The sequence below is a fragment of the Nelumbo nucifera genome, chromosome 2 (genome assembly GCF_055504915.1).
Source record: "Nelumbo nucifera cultivar China Antique chromosome 2, China Antique-T2T, whole genome shotgun sequence".
In the NCBI taxonomy this organism is placed as follows: domain Eukaryota; kingdom Viridiplantae; phylum Streptophyta; class Magnoliopsida; order Proteales; family Nelumbonaceae; genus Nelumbo; species Nelumbo nucifera.
In genome coordinates this window covers 27,856,097-27,867,261 of record NC_142650.1, presented here as the reverse complement: position 1 = coordinate 27,867,261, position 11,165 = coordinate 27,856,097, and the positions used below count along the sequence as shown (strand labels likewise).

The 11,165-nt window shown below is 36.0% G+C and overlaps 2 protein-coding genes across 2 annotated transcripts; both read right to left on the bottom strand.

The window, feature by feature from the left end:
* Positions 1 to 2,251: 2,251 nt before the first annotated feature.
* PDE334 (ATPase, F0 complex, subunit B/B', bacterial/chloroplast) lies at positions 2,252 to 3,307 on the bottom strand. Its single transcript, XM_010243258.3, has one exon. The coding sequence runs from the start codon at positions 3,128 to 3,130 to the stop codon at positions 2,468 to 2,470; it is 663 nt and encodes a 220-aa protein (XP_010241560.1). The 5' UTR covers positions 3,131 to 3,307; the 3' UTR covers positions 2,252 to 2,467.
* A 2,041-nt stretch (positions 3,308 to 5,348) lies between these two features.
* Positions 5,349 to 10,045, bottom strand: LOC104586122 (uncharacterized). Its single transcript, XM_010243257.3, has 5 exons — positions 9,392 to 10,045; positions 9,190 to 9,289; positions 8,793 to 8,892; positions 6,983 to 7,059; positions 5,349 to 5,926 (listed from the first exon to the last, which is right to left on the bottom strand). The coding sequence occupies exons 1-5, from the start codon at positions 9,570 to 9,572 to the stop codon at positions 5,641 to 5,643; spliced, it is 744 nt and encodes a 247-aa protein (XP_010241559.1). The 5' UTR covers positions 9,573 to 10,045; the 3' UTR covers positions 5,349 to 5,640.
* Between the last annotated feature and the right edge of the window lie 1,120 nt (positions 10,046 to 11,165).

Below are 11,165 nucleotides of genomic sequence, written 5' to 3'. Positions count from 1 at the left end.
TTCCTTTTGTTTTTGTCCTTATTGGATTTTGTTTTTTTATCCTCTTGTAGTCTTTCTTAAAAACATGTGAAGACCTATTGTCCCATATTGCTTGGAAAAAGAGTTGGACTTGAGTATATTACTAGACTTGCTCTCTCTATGGGTACGTGTGCACCACACCTTATCTTTTTCTCGTCTGACCATTTGGATTCAAACCATTTTAATTATTTTAATTTGTTTTTTACTTTTAAAAATGATTTCTTTTGTGACTCTTAATTTTTGGCTTTGTATGTCTCTTCAAATAGGGTGCCTTGCACATTATTCTGGAGAGATCTCTCTCTGAAAGAACACTTTTATGTACTGTCCATACAGGTGACTGAGAGCACTCTATAAATAGAGTGTTAATCAACCCGGTGGAACAGAACAAAACATCACACAACCACATTCCTCTTCATCCTATCCATCGCCTATAAGATATATGAGCATTTTCCATTGGTGATTTGCGAAGGTCTGGTAAACGAATGCACAATTACCAGAAGCCTTGTAGGTTGTTTCATCTTGAAAACCGACTTGCAATTACTCGACTACACCATTGAGGAAAAATATGGTTTTAAGGAGAGTAACCAAGTGGCATGATTCAACCCATTTTCAGACTGCATTTCTCAACTTATCAGTACCGGTTTTGCAACATTGTTGCACTTCAGCTTCAAAAAGCACCGAACAATAAGTTCCATTCTCCCTTATAATTACTATTTTACAGCATTTTTCAGCCAAAACATTTTTTTAATGTTTTCTTAAAAAATGACCAACCAAACAAGGGTTTCGACTGGTAAGGTCAAATGCTTATCTAGCACCAGTGTGGAATTGGTTTTGAAAAACGGCAATGGTGACAAACATCCCCTAAATAAAAATTTTAAAAACTCAAAATTTTCCTCATTAGTTAGAGATTTAGTACCCAAACCAAATTTGATCCAAGAACATACAAAATTTCAGGATAAATGGACAAAGTTTGGGTCAATGGCTGCAATGTTTTGGGTTTGGGTGTTTATCAATTGATACGAGTCAATTACTCAAGGAGAATAACACCTAAAAATTGTAATTCCTCTCGAGGCACTTCTTTTTTTAGTATAACTACTTGAAAAACTGATAAAAGAGTCCAACTACAATGCATTTATTGCATGTTAAATCAAAATTCCAACCAATCACATTAAAGACATCAATCGTCTATTTATTTTTCATTAGTTAACGTTTCACAAGGTATACTTACCATTAAAGACTTCAACAATGTATCAGTATCAACGCTAAATATTCAACTGTGTCACTTTTCAAGATTTTTGCTTCATGATACAGTCGGTTCATGCATCATAAAATTTGCCTTGACAAAATTAGGTTTCATAAAATCCAGAACAACAGAATTTAGTTGCTTTGGGCTAATTCCATTTCCACAGACTCAAATATAACCTGATTCTATTTTCTGTTTGAAGAGCAGGCTTTTTGAGAAAGCCTCTACTTTGCCTTCCGGTGTTGTCTAAACTCTTAGATGGAACCATATCTTGCTTGTTTTTTATCTAACCCTTAGAACAACAATGGCAGTGGCAATGCCAGAAAGCTTCCATTAGAAATGCCAGAGAAAGATTATGTAGCATGTGTTAATAGATGTTTTCATTTATTTGAATACCTTAATGGCTGCAATTAGAGCACCCAGAATTCGAAAAGGCTGACATGGCAAATTCAGATAGCTCTTTGATAAGGTTCTTTCATTTAGTCATTTATGTAATGACTCATATCAGCCCCAAATGGTAATTATGCTATACAAATTTAGTATCTTCATAACAAAGGAGAAATGGCTACTTCCCCCGCATGACAAAGTGCCAATTGATCAAAAATTGCCAAATGGAAAGAACATGAAGTTGGGTTACTTTCACTAGGGTGACATAACAAACAATTGGAATGCTTTCTGACTGCCAAACTCTCTCCAATTGTAAGAAACCCTAGTAATTTGATACTCTAACCTGAAGTTGAGACAGAGGTTAGAGAATTAACACCCTAGAGTGATATTTTTTTTTTTTCATTGGTTCAATCTACTGATTATTGGCAATAGAATGGAAACTAGCTTTTTTTTTTTCCATTTCTACATGGGTATAAAGAACTAAAAGTAGCTCCCTTACCCTAGAAACTGAGTGTTTTGAGTCAAGAATTTGTGGGCAATGATTATGACTATTGACTGACCATGCCAAGAGAAGGGTTTCATTCAGATCAACACAACACTAAATTGCAATTAAGAGGTTGACTAATAAACCTTATATTCATTAATACAAACATCATTTACCCTCCTTTCACTTGAAATGATTATGAGGGGAGAGAGAATATCAGGAGTTTCAATTTTTCTCCGATTGAATACACAGAAAACTATCTAACAAAACAAATATACCTATTTTCATTTCATCATCAAAAAAAGAACAAAAGAGATGAGTCAAAGGGAATTACATTAGATGGGGAGGACCTTCTTGACAATCTCATCACTGAGAGCGGCAATCTGAGAGTCCAGAGATTTGATGGTCTCTTCCTTCTGCTTCTCCAAATTGGCAAGAGCCTCAGCCAACTCTGCCTCCACCTTCTTCCTTCCCTCCGCCAGCTTCTGCTCCACCTCAAAAGTCGTCTCCTTCTTCATCTGATTCAAGGCCGCCGATATCTCAGCCCTCGCTGCCTTCATGATAGCTGCAGCCTGCTCCTCCAGCTGCTTCACCTCTCCCGAGGTGTCCTTGACACTGTTAAGCTTCTCCTTAATCGCTGCGTCCCTCTCGTCCATGAATTTCCCAAGCGGAGTGAAGTAGATCTTGTCGAGAGCAAACATGAGCAGCAAGAACTCCGCCATGATCGCCGGCAGTGTAAGGTTGAAGTCGAACAACGCCGCTTTCTCTATCTCCGCTGCGAAGGACGGCGGCGCCACGGCGAAGAAGGCTGCAGCAATCGCTGCCGTGGATTTGAGGGAAGAGGACAATGAGACAATCTGGCGATGCTGATGTTCTGAGATTTTGATCTTGGGGTGAGATAATTGGGAAAGTTGGAGTCTGGGTTTTGTTGTCGACGCAGTTGGGAAGGATGAGGCTGTGATTAGGGCTTTGGAGGAGGCCATGATCATGTTCGCCATGGCGATTATCTTCGCAGTAACGAATTTTCGATCTGCAACTCTTTGTGCACTCTCTTCTTCTGCTGTGGTTGTGTTTTTTTTTCTTTATTTTCAGGGGATTTTTGGCTGGGGTTTGTGTGGACTGAGAAATGGAGTGGGCCTAAAATCCTATCTCATTCTACGCCGCACAATTGATTGAAGATGAACTTCAGTTGAGCCATGGCCTCAGCAATTAGGACTAGGAGTGTTCACTCGTCCAAGCCTCGGGTTTTATCCGGATCCATGTTTGCCTTCTCGGGTAATCAATAAAGAAGAGGATCTTATTTTACGGGTGGGTCCGGATAATCTTATTCGGATCAATTAGTAGATCGATTCGGGAATGTGGACCAGACAGACCCATCAAAGCATTCGGGCATTAACCATTTAAGATCCCTAATAAATTAATAAATTGTAGGGGTGAGCAAATGGCCAGGTTCTAGGTAGGCTATTATGTGGAATCGAATGGAACTGAACCACAAAGGTTAAAATTAATCTTAAAACTAATCTTGACAGAGTAGATTTTGATTTCAAAAAACTTGAAGGTAGGTTCTAAGTTATGCTTTAAAATTGAACCAAACTGACCATGCTCATCCTTGTGATAAACTATCACAATACAATAATTTTTGGTTAATAAATCCAATTGAATCGCAGTGTAAAATCGCTTTAGCTCAGCATCTGCACTCTTACCAAATGCAACCGATGTGTCTATTGCGCCCAATATGCAAACTGAAAACAAAGCCCAGTGACCAAGGTCCTACCTATTGTGCCCAATATGCAAATGGAAAACAAAGCCCAGTGATCAAGGTACAATATATTGGTGATCAGGCTGCAGATCGTATTAATCAAGGTTCAAAATGTCGCACGGTATCAGCAAATATTGTAGGATACATATCAGTTTTTGAATCCATCAACGTTCAAAATGTGTCATGCACACCACATCAGCAATTAAATGGAATCGGAAAAAAAGTGGCATTTGGCATTCCTATTTCTTAAAAAATGTTTTGTAATTGGAAATGAGAGGTTTCTTGAAATGTCAAATTGATGTTTCTTAAATCGCCTGGGTGATCCTGAATGGCCTTTGTGACATGGTACATTGAAATTTGAAAAAACTGATTAATTTTCTAAGATACCAACAAAGTTGTCATTGTAAATATGTCGTAATATTAAGTCAAATCACTTTAAACGATCAATCAGCCTATATCTCTTTCTTTTGTGTGTTTTTCAAAAAAACAGGTAAAAAGAAATACCTATTGTGAAAACATCAGTCTATTGTTTATTGTTTATGTTTAAACATTAGAACCCCTCCTAACATGTCTATTGTGAAAACATCAGTCTGAAAAAAATGAAAAAAAAAAAGAGTTCCTGACCTTTTAGATCATGCAATATTGCAATATGAAATGATTCTGCACAAGAAAAAATCTGAGAACATAGCACATTGGGAACATCTCCCCCTGTCCATGTATGTTAAATTCACGAGGAGATGTTCCCAATGTGTGACTGGATACCCATGCCTTTATTTTGCTCGCAATGCTTTTGCTTTCAAGAGATCCAGTCTCTCACTATGGAGGGGACCAATGATTCATCAACCTGGTATCACAACATTGAACTCTAATTTCAATGGAGAGTGATCAGCTAAATAGTGACTTGTTAGCTACTAGGTAGACTTGCCATTTCACAACAGCTGAAGTGACTGAAGTTAAAAACTTATTGCTTTGTATTTTAACGAATAGGGACTTATTTGGGAGGGTTGAATCTTTGATTGAGCTGCTTTAAAGAAGCCACTTAAAGAACTTCAGCGGAAAGCCATATTTTTGAGACCAGATCTCCTGCAAGTAAAAACTCTGTGCATAGAGCATCCAAGCGTACATTGGGAATATCTCCCATACATGTATGTTAAATTCATGGGGAGATGTTTCCAATGTGCAGTTAGATGCTTGTGCTTTCAGAGTATGCAAAGTTTTTGCTAGCAGGAGATCCCATTGTATATTTTCAACTTACTATATGAGTACGTGGATATTTTTTCTGTATCTTTGATTCTTACATGGGTACAAGGATTATTTGTTATAATTGGCATGATGTCTGCCCACCTGTCATAGCATATTTCTGTGGCTGATAATAATTTATGTGGAATCTGTCCATCTGCTTTACCAAGTTTCTTCTGTTCTCTCTTTCAATTGCAGCAAAACTGTAAAAGATAAGGTTCAGCAAAAAAGTAGATCTTCAATAAAATGGACATAGCAAAACTCGTTTACAATCAATTAAGCTTGATGCATTTCCAGATCATTTGCGCATCAGAACCTTTGTAGTTGAAAACATGGGAGTCAACCCAAGAACATCTCAATTTAGACCATAGAGCTGGCTTTGGAAGTCTTTGTTATTTATGTTCTATGGATTACCTACATGCATGTTAGGTGCCGAAAACCATTCCCTTTCCATTGTCTTCCTCCAGTGATGGGGTACCTTCAAGGCTATGTTGCCTTTCATAGAAAAACTTACACATCCAATGCAAACCGTGAAGGGCGAGTTTTCCCTTGTATCCGTGTTCTCATCTGAAGCCACATTCTTGAATATGGAATACATCCTCTCAAAAACTGAGATAAATTGAATTCTGAATGTTTGATGAGTTCTCTCTCATCATCTTCAGGTTGATGGTAATTTTCATTCTTATCTTTATCTTTATCTTTGTCATCTTTATCGCCACAACTGTTATTATCATGACTATCATCATCTTCAGCAAGCTGTACAGTATCCTCAACAGTATCCGACCCTGATGACAACCTATAGAAAATCATTTTTAGTACCAATTTTACCAGGCATAAAGCATAATATGTAAAATGATTTGTAGAAGCCACACAGTCAGGATGGGTTAGTTGGGTTGAGGTTTTCAGGTTAGGTTGGGTTCAAGTTAGCCCAATTTCTTCGCTCCTTTATAGAAAATAAATTGTTCTCACTAAGCTTTTTCTTTTTAGGATTGACCGATTAAGATCAACTATATACATGGACAAAGTTATGGTGCTTTAGGAGTCCCATACTTTTTTTTTTTTATGCTTGGAGTCCCATACTTTATACCAAAAAATTATTGCCTGTAAAGTTAAAATTATTGGTACATATACACATAAACATGCACGGATGCATACATGCATATGTACATTACACATATTACACATTTATATAGACAAATATGAAGACATGTCAGTTTTGGGTTGGGCTAGGTTTTCCCAAGGCCTCAACCCTAACCCAACTCATCTCAAAGTCAAGTCAGGCCATAGTTTTCAACCATAATCCTCACCCAACCCAACCTGATTTTTTCGGGTTGGGTTCAGGTTAAATGTTAACCCAGCCCAAGTTGAACCCCTGAAGGAGTATATCAGCAGCCAGAACCATCTAACCAACTAAAACCACAAAGAATCTAGCCTAAAAATCAGATTGCCCATCCTACACTTGGATTTTTATATTAGATCTTTACAAACATCACCATTTAACAATCCAAACAGATGCAAACAATTGCAGATTTTATAATGTCATCATGTTGATTTTTCAGACCATTTATTTGAGCAAAAATGAATGAATCTAAAGCTAGTGGCAAAACCACCAAAGAGTTTATATATATAAGCTATTGGCACAGGGTCATGTGAGTATCAGCTTGCTCGAAACCAACTAAGCCCAACCATGGGTAGCCAGGCATGGTTTTAATTTTCAGAGCAGATCAATGAACAGGCTAGACCAGGACCAAAGAGATACTTGCATGGCCCATTAAGATTACACATATTCTCTAATTATTGATAATGATAGCATGCAACCACGAAAATAAAAAAGTTATATAGGGGGCCTTACATTCGGTTCCCTTTACGATGTTTAGATCGTCTCTTCTCTGACTCAAAGCTAAAAGAAAGTTGCCTAAAAAAACAAAGCTGCATACGCCAAAACAATAAAGATTAGCAGAATAAAAAAACTTGGAAACATTAAACTTCTAGAAAACATATTCCAGTTCATCTCAAGCATTCAGAACCAAGTAAATAAAAAGGAGAGGACAATAAGAAGAGATTACAACACAAAAAGGCCATAAAACAGAACCAGGACTATTTCCAAGTATTTGGAACCAAAAAAACTGAAAAAGAATAGAATGTGAAAAATATATAACATTAATTAAGCCTAGTGGAGATTTAAACAAAAAACTGTATGACACATAAACACTTGCAATTCATCCATAAAACAGCCAGAGAGTTTGCTTCTGATGGAACATAAAAGGGTCCCACACATTAAAAGCATCTAATGCCTTCACAGGGAAAATTTATTTCTAACCACCAAATAACAGCTAGAGGGTCTATTTCATACTTCATGAAGGTGTGTGGACAATATGTAAAAACCATGTATATGATTAAACATCAGATAAAGAACTTCCCCCTCATAAATAAGGGAATCCTCACCACTTGAATGGCTATTGTTACTCAAGAACAGTCGTTTCTCCTCTATCAATGTAAAACTCCATGAGTTCCAATAAACTGGAATAGATTTTCCTTTTTGTGCTGAAAATTAACTTGAAAAAAAAAATACAGATTTAGTGGATTCAAGGAGATGGTATAACCTGATTCACAACTATGTCTGTTGGAAAATAGCGTTCTCTATTCCTACCCAATTGTAGATGCACCATACTTTGGTATCATGTAGCATCTACTTGGTACATTTTACAACTACAAGGAGAACCTTCTAAAGTCTATTAGCAACTCAAGAATAAGACTTAAACTAGAAAGTGAAAAGAATTTGGCCACCATGTGATTGATGAAGAGAAAGAAGACCAAGCATAATAGCTTCTACTTGTGGACAAATTTGGGTCAGCTTCATTAACATACAATCAAAATAATCAATAATGATATAGTATTCCTTAGATCTCTATTTTCACAACCATGCATGATCAACAGGTACAATAATTCAAGCTTCCTATTTACCAATCAAGTGTTCATGTAGTATCATTTCACTGAAGTGTAATCTATACTCCTTATGAAGAGACATAAATAGATCTTTAAAATATTCACCCAGGTTATTATGTATAGCAGGGACCAGCATTAGGTGGCCTTTTTACAGTTGAATATAAGCAAATGACTTTTTTTTTTACTTTCCAAAAAAAAGTCATTTTCTTATATTCAACTGTAAAAAGGCCATTACTCAATGCTGGTCCCTGCTATGCCTATGTGGAATCTTGGGAGGAGTGAATCAGATACAGAACTAACATCCAAGGATTCTTTTTGCATGAAATGGACACTCTCAGACTTTAAGCCACATTTGCATGCTTATCAGCCCATGATTTTACAATCACACCATCAAGTGTATGGATATGTTTATATAATACTAATTGTTTGCTAAAGTATTTAATAATCAAAGTAATATCATAATTATAAAATGAAAGACCGATGCAGGCCATGCTGCTTACATTCATAATAAATGAAATTTGCACCCCGACAAATCAAGTAACTTAATTATAAATTGTAATGATGTCATATTAAAATCTTATGTTCATATTTTAATGTACACAAATCTTATGTCCAAGCATTGTGTAGCCCCTTGTAGCAAATATATATTACACTGATGTCACCAACTCACCATACATCCAAAAAAAGAGTAAGAAGTACATTTGACCAGTGCACACCTGATCCCCATCCTTGATCCCAAAATTTCGGAGACGTGCTTTGTCATTAATTAGCTTCTGATCTTTAAAGCACAGGCAGAAATGGCTCCAGACATGTGACCTGCAATTTTACAGATTTTAGCAAAAGTTTGCATAAAAATAGTAAACTGCATAAATTCTCAAGGAAGAACAAGCTGGAAAAGCATCCACCAGGGCCATCACAAATTCAAAATTGGGTTCAGGGACTACATTATTAGCAAATCAATCAATGAATCACTTTCCTTTTAATTTCAATAAGAAAAAAAATATTAATCCCAACTCTAATTCAATGCTGAACCTATAATTATTTTTTCTCCCTTTCCTTCCTTTTCAAGGATTGTTTTATTCAACTCAGTCTGTAGATTGACAATGAGCATACCAAGATATGTTGTCTTCTCCCTCCTTGATCGACGTACTGAAGACATCCTCCACTGCCTGCTTAAGTTCCGCCACGGAACCCATTTTAGCAACTTGAACATCTGCTTAGCATTTAGAATCCAAACAAATTTAGCACCGAAGACCAAATAAAATGCGCATATACATTACGTTCCAAAGAAATGCAGAAGTGAAATTGCAGTTACCGAAGCATGAACCATCCAATTTGAGAATGGTGAGCCTAAGGGTCTGTTGTGGGAGCTTGTAATACTTAAAGCTCCGGAGAGGGAGGTCATCACTGTGGAGCCGCGAGAACGACCGCGTACCACATTCAGGCCTATCAACCGAAAGCCTAGGGCTTTCGTCCCATGCAATTTTTAACATCATATTCACGGAACCCGTCAATCCCTCCTTTTCCCCCTCAATCAAACGCCGACAACTCAGACCTCCGAGATTTCTCTTCTTAACTCTGTATTTTATGAAAGGTTTTCCCGCGGTTTCTCAGAGACATTTACAGGGTCTGAACGAGATTCCTGAGAAGGAACAACACGCATCCCTTTTGGCGGGTTGGGTTTAGGGTTAGGGTTTGCATTTTTCTTTTCTTCTGGATTTGCTTAAAGGCTCTGTGTCGACGACGACGAAGAAGAAAGAGCGACGGGAAAGGTTTGATCTGAGGAGAAGGCGGAGTGATTGGGGCACATCTGGTTTTGATATATGGGGCGCATCCCTAGTCAAAAGACAAAAAGAACCAAAATTTGTTGCAACAGAAGTCAAAATACAGGGGTTTATTTGTCTTTCGAAACGTATACTACCTGATTAAATTAACTAGGTGTCCCTTAACAAAAAATGGGATGTGCCCAGATCATTCCCTTCATTTTATTATTTTTATGTGCTATTTTCCGTCGGTTGGTTTGGCTTCGGAAAGCGGGGACGGTTGTTAAGAATATGTCAACAGTCAAACCTGATAGTTCTCAGATGTGCATAGGCTGAATTTACCGTTTTGTCCTTTCATAGTTCATACCGCAACCGCACCGTTATGGCCAAACTCGGCCCGGCCCATGATCACCTCCATTGGTTACATCTTCTTTATGGGCCGAATCAAGTCCTTCTCCTGTCCTTTTGGTCTATTTTTCTATTAAAATTTAAAACATATGTAGAAATGTGGGTGTCAAGGATTAAGGAATACCACGATTGGATATATATCCCATGAGTCATGCATATCGGCATGATACACTTTCATATTGGATGTATTGCATTATATTAGTGGATATAGTCTGATATACATCAATACAGAAGTATATCTGTGTCTAGTTTGACAAAATTATATATTTCGTATTTTTGGATTGTTTGTCATTTTTAATAAAAATTAAAAATAATATTATAAAAATTAAAATAAATAATTTAAGATTTTATTTTTTCAAATAAAATAAAAACTAAAAATTACAAAAATATTTCATCTACCTTAGATGATTTATATATTTTATTTTACACATAATTATACGTTAAAAATGAAAACATAGTTATTACTTGAAAAAATAGAGTTATTATATAAAAATACTAAATAAATAAATTTCCCCAACAAAATTAATGGAAAAAAGAAAATTATAATTTTAAAGCTGAAATGAATGATTTAAGATTTAATTTCCTCAAAAATTTTAATAAAAACTGAAAATCATAAATAATTTATTTTATTTACCTTAAACGATTTATTTGTTTTATTTTACAAGTATATGTAAAATAAAAGCATTATATGTTAAAAATGAAAACATATTTAAAAAAATTATTTAAATAAAAATACTAAATTAACGAATATTTCCAAAATTAATAAAAATTGAAAGAGTGGTAATTATTGTATGATGTTTGAATGTTTTAGAGTCCTGGCATTGTTTGTTGTAATATTTCTCTTTATATAACCTATTAAAGTATGCATTTCTCATGTGTTTATATTTTATTCATATATAATCAACTTTTGGTTTGATA

Excerpts from the sequence above, each read along its gene's own strand:
- PDE334 (XM_010243258.3), bottom strand. The coding sequence starts at position 3,130 with ATGGCGAACATGATCATGGCCTCCTCCAAAGCCCTAATCACAGCCTCA.
- LOC104586122 (XM_010243257.3), bottom strand. The coding sequence starts at position 9,572 with ATGATGTTAAAAATTGCATGGGACGAAAGCCCTAGGCTTTCGGTTGAT. Across the intron at positions 9,290-9,391 it reads ATTGGATGGTTCATGCTTCG|ATGTTCAAGTTGCTAAAATG; the intron begins GTAACTGCAATT and ends AATGCTAAGCAG. Across the intron at positions 8,893-9,189 it reads GGAGAAGACAACATATCTTG|GTCACATGTCTGGAGCCATT; the intron begins GTATGCTCATTG and ends GTAAAATTGCAG.